Consider the following 17,996-nt stretch of genomic DNA (forward strand, 5'->3'; position numbering starts at 1 on the left):
AGCACACCAACATTTAACTTACCTACCTGACCTATTTCATTTTTAATAACTAGATCGAGCAGTGGCTCACCCCCTTTCTTGAAGTGCTGCAAAGATTCTTCAGTCCCACTAATGTAACTTCCTTTTTTAATCTTCTGTATCTCATCACCGTAATTCTGTCTAAACCACCTTGTTTGGTGTACATAAGTCCTCTGCTTGTCAAGTATTCACTGCTTCACCAATATTGCTAGCCATATTTCTTCTTTGCGTACATAGTTCCTTCTAAAAAATGTACCCAGTATGTTTATTTCCTACTCCTGTCCAGTTTTCAGAAAGTTTGTAAGCACCGTTAGACCTAAATCTCTCTCTAACCTAATTCTTCCAGATGATTTTCCATCCCAAGCATTGTAATACTTGCACTATCTTTTTTTGCTTGTAATATGAAATATTGGTCTTCCTTTGATTCCATCTTCTAAATTCTCATCTTTCCCCCCATCTTTTTCCAGCTTGTAACTGGTCAATCTGGTTTTCCTCTGATGCTCACTTTAATCCTTCTGCATCATTTACTTTTTTACTGGAATCTTTTACTTCTATTCAACATTAACTTTATTTATTTATGGGCAGCACGGTGGCGCGGTGAGTTGGCACTGCGGCCTCACGGCGTCGCGGTCCCAGGTTCGATTCCGGCTCTGGGTCACTGTCCGTGTGGAGTTTGCACGTTCTCCCCGTGTTTGTGTGTGTTTCGCCCCCACAACCCAAAAATGTGCAAGCTAGGTGGATTGACCACGCTAAATTGCCCCTTAATTGGAAAAAATGAATTGTGTACTCTAAATTTATTTAAACAAAACATTTATTTATTTATGCCATCACTATTTTTCTAGTTTTATTTTCTGTGCATTCTAACTTAAATGATCATTTCCCCATCAATTTTACCAGCTCATTGTGTTCGGAAGCCGGATGGGAACCCAACTATTTTCAATTTGTAAAATTGAGGAGGTGCACCACAGGAATGATCACATTGACCCATAAGTAACTTTTATGTTCAAACAAACTTTTAACTTAATCACATGAATCACGTTTGCCAGCGGGTGCATGGTGGCACAGTGGTTAGCACTGCTGCCTCGCGCACCGAGGACCACGGTTCCATCCCGGCCCCGGGTCACTGTCCGTGTGGAGTTTGCACATTCTCCCCGTGTTTGCATGGGTCTCGCCCCCACCATCCAAAGATGTGCAGGGTAGGTGAATTGGCCACGCTAAATTGCCCCTTAATTGGAAAAAAATTAGATATTCTAAATTTATTTTTTAAAAACCCACATTAGCCAACAAAGAAATAGCGTTACAGTTAACAGTTACAACAGTTAAGTAAAAGAAGAAAGCGTAACTTCCTCAACCTGCCACTATATTCCAATTAAGCAAGCCATATATTTCAAAATGACACTGGTGAATAAAGTTAACAACAAGGTTTCTACTTGCTTTTCTCTGTGCAGAATCTTTGAAGAGAGAACCTTTCAGGACCAAACTGAAACACCTCCCTTCAGATTAGAGTTCGAGGACCAACTGACTTTTCAGACAGACCTGGCTCCTCCCATTAACTACATCATTCTCTTGTCTCTTACAAGATATCCCTTGACTTGTTTTGTAGGGCCAAATACAATACCCCTCATAAATGAAATGTACCCTAGAGGTCCCTCAAGCATAAACAATATTCCATTAGCTAGACATCTTAAACAAGTACATGGTTTTCAAGATCAATTAGCAGAACACTTCACCTGCAAATCCAATGATTACCTCACTTTTACGACACCTTTAATTGCAGCTATAGCAGTAGTACTGTCTGTATGTATCTTAACCCAGGTTTGAAAAACATTACTGCAAAAAATATAAATGAAATTTATCCATTCATTACTGTTGGCTCACCACCTGTTCAGATGATCCTTGTAGAATAGCTCCCTTATTCTCTCTCTGTGCCAGGAGGCAGTGGCGTAGTGGCATTGTTCCTGGACTAGTAATCTTGAGACCCAGAGTTATGCTTTGGGGACCTGGGTTCGAATCCCACTAGGGCAGATGGTGAAATTTGAATTCAATGGAAATCTGGAATTAAAAGTCTACGGTGACCATGAACATTTGTCGTAAAATCCCATTTGCTTCACTAATGTCCTTTAGGGAAGGAAATCTGTCATCCGTACCTGGTCTGGCCTACATGTGATTCCAAAACCACAGCAATGTGGTTGACTCTTAAATGCCCCCGGGATGGCCCAGCCAGCGATGCCCACGCCAGCGATGCCTACTTCCCGTGGACGAATAACAAAGCCTCAAAAATGGAAACCCTCTTTTTTACTTCAAACCATTAGCTATATTTTTGTTTTATAAATTTAGAGTACCCAATAATTTTTTTCCATTTAAGGGGCAATTTAGTATGGCCAATCCACCTAACCTGCACATCTTTGGGTTGTGTGGGTGAGACCCACGCAGACATGAGGAGAGTATGCAAACTCCACACGGACAGTGACCCAGGGTCGGGATCGAATCCGAGTCCTCAGCGCCACAGTCCCAGTGCTAACCACTGCGCCACATGCCACCCTCAACCATTAGCTATATTTGAGCTTCCTGATCTTCCTGTCTTTTCCTTTTCTAGCATGGGACATCTGGAGATTACCACAGTGTTTCCTCCTAGTCTCAATTTCTTTTGAGCACCTGGGGACATTTCCATGTTATTGGCTCCCACGTGGATCACAAGGGTTGACTTCCTGGAATAAGAATAGTCCATTTATGAGCCTGTTCTGCAATTCAGTGAGATCCTGGCCGATCTGCAGCTGTCCTCCTTTTATAATCTCTTCCAGTCTTTCTGAACTATTCCTGACCTGAGAGGCAATACAGAAACCATGGCATGGTTTGAACCACAGAAGATGACATCCAAGTTTCCTAATGTTATTACATCCCAAACTGAAATGCTAACTTGCACCCCCTCATATCATATCTTGTTGTTTGGTGTCATTGTAATCCATTTGATGGTCCTGCCCAAGGAACTCCCCTTCTGCACAGGGAACTTTGTTGGAGAGGATATTTTTCCCTGTTCTAGGCTGTCTCTTCATTTTCTCTGACCTGTGAAGTCACCTTTCCTTCTTCAGTGTCAGATCCCATCTCTCAGGAATTACTAACCTTTGCCCCAAAAATCTCTCTTCCATCTTTGTTATGTTGCATTGTCCTGATCTCAGCTGTGACTTTGGGGTGCATTTATACTTCTTAGTTAGAAGGTTATGGTTTTATGCCCCACTCTAAAGTCCAATATACAAGTATCTAGCTGACACTATATGGCAGTACGAAGTAAGTAAAGTCGCCATAATCTCAGATGACCACAGGCTGCTTTCCCCTATGAAGGGGAGAGCTGACTGGTGGTGATTTAACCTGAGGATCATCACACTTCAAGTGAGGGGCAAGGTTAAGAAGGTGGGGTCTTCATTAATAACCTCAGCCGATATGGGAATTGAACCCACGCTGTTGGCTGTGCTCTGCATCGCGAACCAGCTGTCCAACCAACTGAGCTAAATCGGCCCCCGAAGTACAGCCTTGTCAGTGGTTGTATCTTCCGGATGAGATGTTAAACTGGGACCTCGTCTGCTTTCCCAGGTGGACATAAAAGATCCCATGTCACTATTTTGAAGAAGAGCAGGAGAATTATCCCCCGTGCCCTCGTTAATAGTTACCCCTTAATCCGTGTTATTGAGAACAGATTATCAGTTCACTGTTCACGTGTTGTTTTTTTTATGGGGGTTTGCTGTGCTCAAATTGGCTGTTGCATTTCCTACGATATCACAGTGACTACACTTGAAAATACTTCATTAATTGTAAAGTGCTTTGAGATGTTTTGTGTTGTGCAATGCACTATATCAATGTAATTTTTCAAGTTGTTATCTCTGTCTCAGCTTCTTCAGAGATCTTGAACTCAAGTAATTTCCATCAGATATCTTTGATGACAGTGAGTTATTGGATGGCCCTCAGACTGGGAATTGATATGTGCCAATGTTTGGGATGTGTGGGGAAGGAAGCAAATAAAAACGAACTGGTGTCTAGCTGGTGATTGATTGACACTTTGTAATTGACTTAAGCAAATTGCTTGGTGTGTGCTCCCATCTTTAATATGTGTTTTATACTCCTCTTCAAAAGCAATGTAACTTTCATTTGTAACATCAATGTAATTTTCTTCTCTTAACAAAGAAGCTGATATCGCAATTGGATTTGTACATCGGATCACCATAGTTTAATTTTGAATATATTACAAATGTTTGAAAATGTATGCTTTTATAATGAAGTAACTGTTTTTAATTTACAGGTTCAACATTAAAGTAAATTTATATCTGGTAGCAAACTTCATGCTCACTGGTGTTTCAGGCGGTGCTAAATATGCTCAAAGTGGACAGCTTTTTGCTCGCTTCAAACTCACAGAGACTCTTTCAGAAGAAACTTTGGCTGGACGATTGGTAATGACCAAAGTCAATTCTGTCTTGCTGTTGCCAATAACTAAAGAGAGGTCCATGCAGGCCCAGGGAACCAAAGAAAAGGTTTATGAAGCCATGATTGAGGAAAAAACTAAGGAATGCATTTACTTGAGGTTGACCAAGGAATGCTGTGAGGAGCTAAAACTTCGAGCAGACAGGGAGATGCAGGTAATTTACGTTCCTGCTCGATTTATACTTTTAATATTTAATACATTTAGTAATAAAGTTTCTGCTGTATTGCAGGATTATTGCCACAAGGTGTAATCGAGACAAAGATAGTAGACTGACTTTTACACGAGTTTGGATGTCTTCAGTAGTTTATTTTTCTTCTAAGACTGTTAATTTTAAGACAAAAACAGAAAATGCTGGACAATCTCAGCAGGTCTGTCAGCACCTGTGGAGAGAGAAGGAGTTAATGTTTTGAGTCTGGATGACTCAGAGCTGGAGAGAACTGGAAATAGGGTCAGGTTTATACTGTTGTGGGAGGGGTGGGGTGGCGTGGAGCAGTGGAGCTGCAGGCCCATAACCCCCCCACCCCAGCTTTGACAAAGACTCGTCCAGACTCGAAACGTTAGCTCCCTTCCCTCTCCACAAATGCTGTCAGACCTGAGATTGTCCAGTATTTTTGGTTCAGATTCCAGCATCCGCGGTAATTTACTTTTATCTTCATCTTCATGTTCATTTTAAGATGTTAATGTGATGTGTTCTCGTCTGCTCCCCATGAAATGCAACTTCTCCTCTAGGCAGTAGAATCGATTCCCCCCTTTCTCCAGAGTGAGGCACCTGGCCTTTGCTTGTATAGTTTGATCAGTCTTGCTGAGGTTAACGCCTCTCAAATTGTGAGGGAATTTGTTGATGGCTTCTTACATTGGAGCATCCATATTGCACCATTCCATTTAAAATAAATAGATACATTTGCAGGAAGAAACGGCTTATTCAAAGTTGAGGGGAAAGGAGGAGGAATGATCTGTGGAGTATGTTGCATTCTTTGTGCATAATTGTACTGTAAGACACTTCTACAAAGCTAATATCCTTTTGGACATTGTCATGCACAAAGATTGACTGTTACTGTGATCATCAAACATTAGGGACTATACCAATACAAACTTAAGCTGAATAAAACCACTTACTGGCAAAGTGAAGGGAAAAGCAGGAGAAGGGATGTATTTACAGCTTTGTGATTATTTTAATTTTTAGGTTCCGGTGACTCCTGTAAACTGCCTAATGTTAGTGTTCAATCTGAAACAGTCTCAGTTTAGAGCTGTAAGCCTCCAACCGCATCATTGTTCTGTATTGAGCAAATCTTCTGCAGATTTTGAACTCCCTCTGTTACCTTGACTGTGATTTGCAGAGTTCAAAACCGTGTTAAAAATGTCTGAAATAGAAGTTACCATGTACCTTTTGGATGTGAGTGAAGCATTGTTTCCATGAATATCTAAGTCTGAACAGTACCTGCCAGTATCCGTAACAAGGTGTGAAGCGTAGACATGATGTTAATCTACTAAATGCTTCTGCAAAGGCCCAACTGGTTAACATGATGAGTTCAGTTATAGAGGCCAGCAAGTTCCTATATTTGATCCCCAGTCTATGTTAGGATATCTGCTCAAACAGTGTGCAAGGAGATAAAACAGGAAATGTTGGAAATGCTCAACAGGTCTGGAGTAAGAAATAGCATCAGTGTTTCAGGTTGGTAACCTTTATCCTGATAGTGTTTTCCTTTTGTATTCGGGGAGATAAACTTGGTACCACTGCTTCTGGACTCGGGAGAGGAAATTGACCTTCGTTCTCACTTTTTTGTTTGGGTATTTGGCATGGACAGAATCAGGCTTGTGTATGTGATAACTCTCATTGCGGTGGCTGCTGATCCCGCCATCAATGCTCACACATGTATACAAGCTGCTTGAGGATGTTTCCAGAGTGTTCCCGTGGAGCCACACAGCAGCCAAGAATCAGGGTCTTCGGGAGAAGGGAAAGGGAAAATTAGACCGGAAGTGAAAGGTTTTCAACACACTGCTGAGAAGTTTGCTTTGAACTACATTCCCCAGTTCAATGTATGCTAAACTTTGAATCGGGATTTTGTTTTTACTTAAGGCGCTTTTATGCGATGGTACTAAGGACAAAGGTTTGTGACTTGCACATGGGTTTCAAGAAAGATCAGGGTTACTGCTGTACTAATGGCAGTGTTGATCAAAATCTGTTTAGTTCTGGAACTATGTTAACACCGAGCATTGGTGCAGATATATTTGGAGTTTGACATTTTAACTGGCGGGCTATTTTGTGGAAAATGCAATGGGAAAGAAATGATCCAGCATATAATTTTACCTCATTCACTTGGTGCTGGTTTTCAGTTAAGGATTTTAAAGTGCAATACATAGATTAATAAATATGAAAGTAAGATGCTTCATTAATGGTTCCATTTGATCTTTTTTCTATACAATTTTGGTTTGCTTAGTATGCACCTCTCATTTTATGCAGCCTCATTCACATAACGCCTGATTTTAACTGTAATATTTTGACCTTCAAGGATCTCACAGACCTAGTTAGCTAGAGATTGGGAGTGCGGAGGTAAATGCTTCATCGTTCTTTAATTATAATTTAGCACCATAAAGTGAATGGGGGAAAGCTTATGAGTTCCGTTTTTGGGTTTGTGACTGCGCTTTGATTAGAGATGAAGGGCAGTGTATTTTGGATACACTTGTGAAACATTCTGATGTAACAATTTCTTAAAAATGTAATTTTGTGATTTTTGCCAAAGATCTGCACTTGCCTGTAATCTGCCTCTTACTGGTGCAGCAAATGTTGCCAGTAAGGGAAACTATTATTTTCAAGCAACCATGTGCAACTATATCAATTTAAAAAAAAAAAACAATAATTACAAATATAAAAATACAGCAGCCTCTAATACAGTCCTATTTTGAGCTTAATGAACTATTCCTGGAATGATTCCTGGTATGAGGTTATTGTCCCATGAAGGGTCATTGAGAAAACTAGGCCTGTATTCCCCAGAGTTGAGAAGAATGAGAGGTGATACCATTGAACCATCTAAAATTCTTAAGGAGCTTAACTGGATAGATGTTTGGAGGATGTTTCTCCTGGCGGAGGAGTCGAGAAGCAGGAGTTACAGACCTCCGAATAAGGGATTAACCAAATAGGAGAAATGTCTTCATTCAAAGAATTGTGAAATTTTGGAATTCTCTATCTCAGATGGACATTGATGCTCAATTATTGAGTATATTTAGGAAATAGTGCGTGGAAGGTGCAGTTGAGGTGGAAGGTCAACTATGAGCTAACTGAATGGCAGAGTCTGTGTGAATGGCTGATTGACCAATGCCTGCTCCTGTTCCTCATGTCTAACTCTACCAGGCAAATTGCAATAATGTTAGTTTCCTAAATCTGTTCTGCAAACAATTTAAGAGTGATTGGGGCAACAACAACTTCAGTTTGGTGGACGAATCCACTTGCATCCAAAGATTTGGTGAGCAGCTCAAAGATTAGTTCGCCCCCAATCCTCACTCCCCCTGTTAGGGGGATATCATTCATCCCCCTATCTACTTTTCCAGTGCACTTATAGTCCATTTATAAAACTGATCAGCTGCCAAAAGAATGGTTGAACCCAACAGCAAATTTGTTGTGTAAAAGTAATAATTGTGTTATTTTATATAAAATCTATTCCTGCTGGCCTGCATAAAGTTCCTTTGAAAAGCAATTTGGGAAGTTGGGAAGCTCCTTGTAGAAGAAACAACATCTTTCTTCTACATTTCCTTTCACCATGTATGATGTTGAAGCCATCGTAAACTGTATGTGGGCCCTTTTGACAGCAGGGGGGTGAAAATATAATTCTGAAATCTGGGTTTAGAAGTGGAACTGTACTGATCTGTACCTGTTTATTGGATGTTTTTTGAACTGCTGACAAATGCCGTATTAATTCATAGGTTGAACTTCAGTTTCAACTCAATCGCTTGCCACTCTGTGAAATGCATTATGCCCTGGACAGAATCAAGGACAACAGCATTCTCTTTCCAGATGTCTGTATGTTTCCCACAATTCCCTGGAGTCCCATCAGGTATGGTGTGCCAACGACGTGGCATTAATATTGCATCAGGCATGCAGCTTGCCACTTATTGAAGCTGGTATATAGGATTGGGTACATTTCATAGCCCTTCACCTGTGTTTTCAAAAAGATAAGATTGAATTGACTGTTCTGTGACCGCGAGAAAAGCAGGTTGGAATAATTTGCATTCATGTATATTCATGCACAAATTCAGAAAATGTCAGGAAATGGTGCTTAACCTGTTGATTGTGATTAATAGTTTGTGTGAGACTAGCAGCATGTGACTAATTGATTTTCATACTTAAAAGTTTTTAAAATTCAAATTCCTTTATAAAAAAAAAAAAGTTATATAAACTCATTATCTTGATAACATATTCATGCAGAAGAATGCCTATAATTACATTCTTGAATCGAGCAGATTTTTGTTTCGAAGATGTGTCTGCACAACATTTACGCTTTCTATGTGCAAATACCGGACTAGCACCTTTTATATCGTTTCCCTCCATTCACTTGAGCAAAACTTTTTTGATTCAACTTAAATTGATAAACTCATGCAAAGATATCACTGCCTTCTCTGGGGCATAGTACTATAATGACACAGTGTTGATAGAATAATTACACTTTATGCACAGGCTAAAATTGTGGCACCTGTAGCTTAATGGGAAGGTGTTCAATTTGTACTTTTTAAACTGGAGGAGTACCAAACAAAAAGTTTGTACCCAGGCCCTCATCAAACTGATGGTCCTTCTAAATGGCCCAGTTAAACGGAAATGTTGGAACCTTTTATAGAGAGTCGAGGATCATTTCTCTGTTTCATGAGGTTTCATTAGTTTGATGCAAGATCTTAAATCGATTTCTAAAGCTTTAGGAGAACTAGTCATATTTCTATACTACTAATTATTTTATTATGGATATAGTTATTTGCTTTTAAATATGTACATTTCTTTGTAGGGATTATCTGTATAACTTGGTGTAACTTAATTTGGATGTTGTTTATTAAAAGAATTGTTTTGAAAAAGACATATTGACTTTTGAGACGTGCATAAATTGCAAATAGCTTCTTTTCTTTTGTCTTACTGGAGTAGACAATGGGACGAGCAGTTGGATCCCCGGCTAAATACGAAACAGAAGGAGGCTATTCTGGCAATCACAACTCCACTTTCCATCCCACTTCCGCCTGTTCTCATCATCGGTCCCTATGGAACAGGGAAAACATTCACATTGGCTCAGGCAGTCAAACATATATTAAAACAGCAGGATACAAGGTGAGCTTTCTGATGCATTGTTTCATCATGCAATGACAGGAAATTCTGCCTTATATTCACTTCTTTCAAAAATACACTATATTTTAAAAATTGAATTGTGGAAATGGGATATGTGATTTTAAAAATACATTCACTTAAATGTTATAAGGACTGCACCAGTGACCGGAGGGGTTTTCCCAGCAAGTAACTAAACTGTACAGACCAGGAGCAACCCAGATTTGATCCTTGCTCTGTGTTCAGTTAGGTGGCAGAAGGGATTCTACACCTGACCTTGGAGATCGGGAGGGATCTGATCAGTATTGACCAGCGCAAGTGACACAAACAGACCAACAAAACTGGAGCCTTTTGCTTGTGACCTCAAATGCAGTTATATTGCAGCGTTGAGAAGATAAGTTACATATCTGCCGTGCCGTATGATGTCAATGATACTTTGCAGATAGGGCAAGTGGAAATGGTCAAGTCACTTGATGTGATGCTGGTAGCTGACCTACAACAAATGGTGAGGACAGTAGACCAAATTTGTGTGTGACCTTGAGAGGTAGGTTATTAATTGTACCCACTTGTGTGATTGGATGCTCCCTGAGACATGACTTCAGTCTTTTTGGAGTTGATTATAAGGCCAAAATGCTGAGCCACCGGAACTAGAGTAGTGGGACAGCAGCTAAGTGTCCTTGAGTGTTGGCAGGTCATCTGCAGTCACCTGCAAAGAACACATGGTGATCTGCATTAATTCTGTTTAGAACGACATCAAGGGAAGTTGTAGATGCCATTATTTCTGGGGTATTTCATTTACTTTAACTCTTGTTATAATTATCAACTATCATTCGGGACTTTGAAGTTTATTTTTTGTTACTACAAAGAACTCGTCAGATGATTGCATTTCCGGACACCTTGTTACCATGCCAAGCTACTGTTTGAAATTCGGGTTGGATTGAGTCAGTTACAGCAGTGCATTCCTACTTAGTACCAGTTCGCAGGGAGAGTAAAGTGTGTTGATTAACTTGTCAGTACTTCCAATGTCCCTGCCATTGCATCTGACCTGTTTGGAAATTGGACTGTGGTGGACGATTTTTAGGTGTTTAAGTCAGTTTGATATTAAAATTCATCAAATTTATTTTATGTATATTGCTTACTTAATATGCAGATCTTCATATTTTTAGTGTTTGTGTTTGATGAGCTCAAAGGACTCTGAGTTGGAAATACAGCTGGAAGTTAGACAGAATGGAGTACCAACAGATGGCTTTGCTGTAGGCTAGAATAAATGCAGCGAAAGTACAACTTGAAGACTTGTGCATCCAAATGTTACAACTCCCGAGAACTGTCAAAACAGTTAATTAATCTGTTCTCAATTAGGAAGTTGCAGAATTTAATTTAATTCCTTTCCTTATTTGTGTGAACTGTTTTAATTTACCAATTCTCCCCTTGCTTTGGCTCGTAGTTCTCTCAGCCATATCGAACAGTGCAGTCTTAATACTGTCATGAATGGAAGGGTTTTTGACCTAGAGCTCATTATTTAGTGATTTCCAGTAACTGGCAAAGGAACCACGCCTATATAATTCTACAGTTGCTTGAAGAGGCCAGATCATCAGATCAAAGCATACAATAAACATATGTACACAATGTGTATGCCTAGTTCACTTATCTGCCACCTCCTCGTCATTTTTAGCATGCCTCGTGAGTCTTGGCCTTGACTCTCCATGCGCAATGCTGTGGGAGAGCAATTCCTCTTTAATGTTAAATCCCTCATCCTGACCTGTGCAAATCCAGCTTTCAAATTCTCACAATGCAACATTTTTAAGGGTATAAAGATGGCAGCTCTCCCAAAGTCAAGAAATAGATTCCGATTTGACTTCCATTTTGGTGCTGTTTGGGTGTCTGATAGGTGGGTTAATTAGGCCATACATTCATCTAGTGGATTCAGTGAGGGGCCCAAATTATTTTGATCAGGCCTCATTTGAATCTTTTTGATTTGTCTGCATGATTTTTTTAGCACAGGTGGGAAACCTGTCTACTTGAGGGCAAGATGCCTGCTTAAAGCAAAATTGCACCTCTTAAAGTGAGGTTCATCTTTATTGAGTTTATTTGGTTGTTGGTACTTGATATTGGGGAAAAGATGGCACACAAGACAGCCAGGTTTTCAGAAGCATTGTTGTCTGTGTTGTGCCAGGTGGCATTGGGCAGTCAGTCACAGCTGTCTCCTGAAGCACTGCCTCCTTAAACACTACTCTTCAGCAAACTGTAGGTACATCATTCTGGACTGTTGCAGCCTATGTGATGGGTATAAATGCTGTTGTGCTGTCTTCATCCTTGGTGATAGCTCCAGTAAAGCCACTGATGCTGTCTGTGGTCTTTCCTAATGCTGCTGTAGTTCCTCATTCTTCTCCAACTAGAAGGGAGTTACCAAACCATTCCCATTCTCCAGAGCACAATGTGGTTCTCAGAGCTTCCAGAAATATTTTGCAATAGAAAAGTCTTCCTTGCACTAAACCCTGACCGAATCAGAATGAATTTGCATCCATTTAGATTCATGATCCAAAGATTTTCAGGTGAGTGGCTTTTTAAGTAGTGGTCCAAATAGTGTGTTTGCACTATGTGCTTCACTGGGTGGATCCTGCACTCCGTGATAGACCTGCCATTTCTACTCCACCACCTAGAAGGAACAAAGGCATCAGGTGCATTGGAACACAATCCCCTTAGTGCATGTTGTGTTTATACCACATGTCCATATTTATCGGGTTTGTTGTGAAGCATGACGTAATTTTCCGAATTTAAGTCACACGCCTATTGCTTCCTAATTCACCCATCTCACTCTTCTCCCCATTACCGTCAACAGCTCATGACAAGCAGATGAAAGATCAAAATAGTGGGTGAGGAAGCAGTCATGAGCTCTTCAGAAAAAAACAACAGAGAAAATGGATGAGGAGTAAATAATTGAGACTTCTAAACAGTTATGTAGATTGAAAGGAAATAGGTTAACCAAGGTATTAAACAAAATTAGCTGTCAGTTGTATGTTATTTTTTGCCAAACCGAGTTGCAGAAGTATGGCCCGGCTGCATTTAAAGGACTCCATGAAAGGGCTGCTGCTTCACTACTGGAAAACTTGGTCTTGCTCAGGTTTCATCTTGGGAAAGTGTAGAATGTATATTTTGGTAATTGATTTTAAGCTTTAAGTGAGTGATTCATGACGCTTGCCATAACATTCATTCAAACGTTTGTTATTTAGTATTCCTTTGCATCTAGTTTGACCTACTTTTCTTTTATGTTTGTCCTTCAACATTGTGGTTTTTTTCCCCCCCTCCCCTCCATACAGGATCCTTATTTGCACCCATTCCAACAGTGCTGCTGATTTATATATAAAAGATTACCTCCATCCTTATGTAGAAGCTGGAAATCCACAGGCTAGGCCTCTCAGGTATGATTTTCAAACATTTGATACAGTTATTACTTTGCAGTAATGCCTCTCCGCTGATTGGCACACTATTACTGCATTAGGGAATGACTGACTGCAGGTTTTTCATACCTTGCACTAAGTTTTAGAATGGCACTTTGCAAGCTGTGGTGCATAATGAGATATCACTTCCCTCACCAAATCACAGAATTGTTATGGCACAGAATGCCTTCTTGAATGTCTCCACCCCTTGCCAAAGTAGAGAAAATAAACATTGGAAAGTACCTATTGTTAGTTCTACATAATAAGAAACTTGGAGCAGTCAATCAGAAGGTTAGATGTCCTGTCTGTCTGTAATTTAATGGCTAGGAAATGTGTGAAGAAACCAGTTATAAACTTTTTTGTGCCTGTTAAATTATGTTTTAAAATGTGTGGCTTTTCCCTGCCTAAAAAGCTTTTGGCTTATATTTCTAATAACCTGTTTCAGCCATTGTAAACCAATGCAGCATAAATGTCCTTACAAGCTAATAGCTATTTTCTTTTGCCCCCTTTTAAATTCCTCCAATTGACATTTTGATCAAAGGAAATACTTGATGATGGATAATCCTATTCTAAATCATTATTCTGGCTACATCCAATACTCACCGTATCGACTGCTGTTAGCACACATGGCTGGAGATGTGTTTAACTAAGTTGAACATTTGAGTCTATGCTGAGCTAAAATCCATTCGTTAGATTACGATCTCCCTGTCCCCGCTAAAGGGTTAAAGATTTGTCTCCATAACAACTGCAAAGGATTTAACCTCTCGTATTACTCTTCTTGCATCTTGAGTTATTAGCAGACTAATACAGCATCTTCATGTTTGCTTTAATATTGCAACTTACGAATGTAGATGCTGGAGTCCATTTGGGCTGTACTTATCACATATTAAATTGGCCAATTCTTTTTGTCTTTACTGTTCATCAATTGTGATGAATTTTCACAATTACTAGGAGACTTTAAGTTGAGGACTTTCTGCAATAACTTCTGAAAGTCCAGCTAGTTTGTTGAACTTTGATCTCATCGTCAAAAATTCTGAAACATTTTTTCCAGTGCCACCTTTTGTTGAGCCCACGGCTTATTATTACTGTGTTTGGTCAGTGTAAATAAAAATAAGATTTGGCATTTATAATACTTTTTGCAGTTGTATATAAGGAACGTGGCAACTAATTTCACCCACCACAAACTGCAGTGTGTTAATGACCAGGTTAATCTGATTTTGATTGAAGAATAAATATTGGTCAGGACACCTGGGATAACTTGGGATAACACGCTATTGGATTTTTTTCCCCATCCATTTGAGAAGGCAGACATCTCATCTAAAAGACAGCATCTCTGACAGTGCAGCACTCAGTAATGCACTGGAGTGTTAGCCTTGAATTTTATGCTCAAAGCTTGGAGTGGGACTTGAATCCACAATCCTACTTTTTGGAATAGTTTTGAATTGATTTGAGTTTTCAAGTTGCCTGTTAAGCAGATCAGCATTGATTCCCAACTGCATAGCCCACTTATTTTTAAAAATCTTTCTAGGGAAAATTTCAACTGAAATATTTTAATTCCCTAAGTACCTCCAGATGAAATCCATTTGGGCCATTGTTTTCTAAATTATATGCTTGAGTTTCTTTGCAGCCACTTTTCCGCTCGTCACTAAAACAAAAAATCTTCTGATTCACTATGCAACTTAATGCAATGCTACTGTTTCTATTGTTTTTTTTGAAGGTATTTAAATATGCAGCTGCCATATTCTTAGTCAGAATTGATGCTCCATCTGCAACAGCTGTATCTAAAGAGTATTATTTTCCGATTTGATTATAGAATTTAGAATTTCTACAGTGCAGAAGGAGGCCATTCGGCCCATCGGGTCTGCACCAACCCTCTGAAAGAGCACCCTCCCAGGCCCACTCCCCATCCCCGTAAACCTGCCTAGCCGCCTTGGACACCAAGGGACAATTGAGCATGGCCAATCCACATAACCTGCACATCTTTGGACTCTGGGAGGAGACTGGAGCACCCAGAGGAAACTCTCTCAGACATGGGGAGAAAGTGCAAACTTCCCACCGATGGTCACCCATATGGGAAGAAAGTGCAAACTTTCCACAGACGGTCACCGAAGGTTGGAATTGAACCTGGGTCCCTGGCTCTGCTAACCATCGTGCCACTGTGATTTATTTTTCTAATTTTTCTCGATTTAATGATGCTAAAAATCTTTTTAAAATGCATACAAGTACTTTTGTGTCTCATTTAAATGATTTAAAGCACAATGTTGTGCTTGTCCTATTCAGCTACTTAGGAATGATTTTTACATTAATTTCTTGGAACATTAAAAACAATATAAATTTGGAAAGCAGAAACCTAGGAGTGCAGTTCAAAATAATAATTTACTGAGGTTCAGATTTTTTGAGGTGGCAAAAGGGAAATTAATAGTGTGTTCCAGGAGCTTACCAGAAATCATTAACTGTGACCGTTGTAATCTTTTGCAATAATCACCTGATATTTCCAAAGCTTTCTGGATGCTTAGAAAGTATAAGGATTGGCTGTATCGCTATTGAGTGGGAAACGTCCAAGCTTTTGTCCTCGGCATTGTGCTGAGTTAACTTATCTGTGTCAGATCAATGGGAGGGTCTTGATAATAGTTTGGACGGTGGCTGAATGGGGGGGTGGAAGCGATATCAGCCACAATTAGTGTTCCTGATCCCTAACCAGAAGTCTTAGTTAAAAGGTGTATGCCTGGACATTGAATGGGGACACTGGCTTACATTGATCACTATGTCAGTACTTGCTGTCATTGATGAGGTGCCAAAGGACTTTTCAGGATAAAAGTGAATAAAATGAGGGGCTGGTGGAATTTCTTACCCAAAGTCCAACCCCCACTTATTTGTACCACGTGCTGTTCCCAGCACCATTCCCAATCTCGCCTCTATTCTAGGTTTCTGTCAGCGCTACTATAAGTTCAAAGAAACGCAGCCCAACCCTGTGGTTTAGTTGTTGATTACCTTGTTTCTCCTAATGGGTTCTTCCCAAATTCCAATATGCATAAATGGTGTGACCAAAATCTGAAATTTCTATTTGAGAATTTAATTTCTGCAGTGCATTTCAATCTACCATTCGTCTGGAACTTGATTGTGCAGGTTCTAGACAAAAGTCTATTTTCTGTTACAGTTGCTTAGCTGCGCTATTGAAGTTTTTTTTTGGGTGGTGCATTATAAGATTCAGAAAGATTGAAGTTGTAACTATTAAAATCAAAATTGATATGCAATGTATTTGAAATGGATATGTCCTGAAGTTCGGTTTCTGCAATTACAGGGTATATTTCAGAAATCGATGGGTGAAGACTGTGCATCCAGTCGTGCAACAGTACTGTTTGATTTCAAGCACACATTCCACCTTTCAGATGCCACAGAAAGAGGATATTTTAAGACATCGCGTGGTGGTGGTTACTCTTAGTACATCGCAATATCTCTGCCAGTTGGATCTTGAACTAGGTGAGTAATGTTGGGTTTTCAGAATCATGGAATTTTAACCATGAAAGAGGGAAATAGGGATGGCTCAACAAGTAGGTGCTCCTCAGAAAGAAGAGAGATAGCAGCCAGGTCATCCACTGTTGTGTAATGGGTGGCCCCCTCTATAGGGTGACCTTTAGTTGTACACCCACCCCTGGTCATAAAATCCCAGTCAGCCTCCGAAAATTACTTTTTAAAAAAAAAAGGCTCTTAACCTGCCTAATTGCCAGCCTGTCTCTCCCAAACTCTCCTCCCCAAGGTGGCCAGTGTCGATAATGGCAACCTGAAACTGAAGTATCATCTGCTGCTGGTATTTGTGGGCTCGGGAAGGGGTGTTGAAAATTCAGGACATAAAGTTTTACAAAAGCTGAGGTGGACGAGAAATAAGATACGATGTGAGACAGCAGGTGGTTTTATATATTTGTCATTTCCTAATGGACGCTGTGCTCAATACCCATTGAGGGTTAAGAATTTTGCACACTGGGTCATTTTGAGCAATGCCGTTTAAAGCTCAAAGTTGGCTTTTGTCTCTGGTTTATTTCTTTTTGACATTTACTTTAGTCTGCCTTCACAAAAGCTGGTGAATTTTGTTCCATGAGAAGTCAAATTAGGCTTAAATGCTGGACAATTGCCTGTAGATACAACTGCTACCCATTGTTTAATCTGAGGTAATCGGTTTTGCCTTGCTTGAGAGGGATACATTACCAGAAATTGCATGGGAACAACCTACTTTCCATTCTTTGAAGAGCATTCATCAGCAATTCCTGACATACGACATAGGAGAAGAATTAGGCCATTCTGCCCATCGAGTCTGCTCCACCATTCGGTCATGGTTGATATGTTTCTCAGCCCTATTCTCCTGCCTTCTCCACATAACCCCATATCCCCTTATTAATCATAATGGACGCAAAGCATTAACTGTTTCTGTCTCCACAGATGCTGCCACACTTGGTTAGCTTTTCCAGCACTTTCTGTTTTTATTTCAGCTTTCCAGCATTCAGTATTTTGCTTTTATATCAGTAATGTGTTGTATACAATGTAGCAAATGCGAAGCAGCTATTTCTATGTTGCAAATACATGCAAGTAGACCGCCTGCTGCCAAGGTCTAGCAATGAACATTCAAAGTTTCAGCCACCTTTGCTATGTTCGGGAAAGCACGTTGCTGAAACGTGCCAGTCTGCTTATCTGTGTTTGTCCCAGATAAAGCATTGGATTAAAATCTCCTCATGTCCCTGGAGTCGTCCATTGGTTGCAATGCAGAAAGCTTGAATTCTCA

The 17,996-nt window shown here is 40.0% G+C and overlaps 1 protein-coding gene across 5 annotated transcripts in view; it reads left to right on the top strand.

Annotated features, from left to right (window-relative positions):
- Positions 1-17,996, top strand: part of helz (helicase with zinc finger) — a 290,186-nt gene that overhangs the window by 102,936 nt on the left and 169,254 nt on the right. For 3 of the 5 annotated variants that reach the window (XM_072483730.1, XM_072483732.1, XM_072483734.1), the window contains 5 exons: positions 4,310-4,643; positions 8,408-8,538; positions 9,609-9,791; positions 13,103-13,204; positions 16,524-16,702. In XM_072483730.1, coding sequence (XP_072339831.1) covers positions 4,310-4,643; positions 8,408-8,538; positions 9,609-9,791; positions 13,103-13,204; positions 16,524-16,702 — 929 coding nt within the window. The remainder of the gene's footprint in view (positions 1-4,309; positions 4,644-8,407; positions 8,539-9,608; positions 9,792-13,102; positions 13,205-16,523; positions 16,703-17,996) is intronic. The other 2 variants (XM_072483731.1, XM_072483733.1) reach the window with 1 other exon arrangement.

This window comes from Scyliorhinus torazame, chromosome 18 (assembly GCF_047496885.1).
Source record: "Scyliorhinus torazame isolate Kashiwa2021f chromosome 18, sScyTor2.1, whole genome shotgun sequence".
NCBI lineage: Eukaryota > Metazoa > Chordata > Chondrichthyes > Carcharhiniformes > Scyliorhinidae > Scyliorhinus > Scyliorhinus torazame.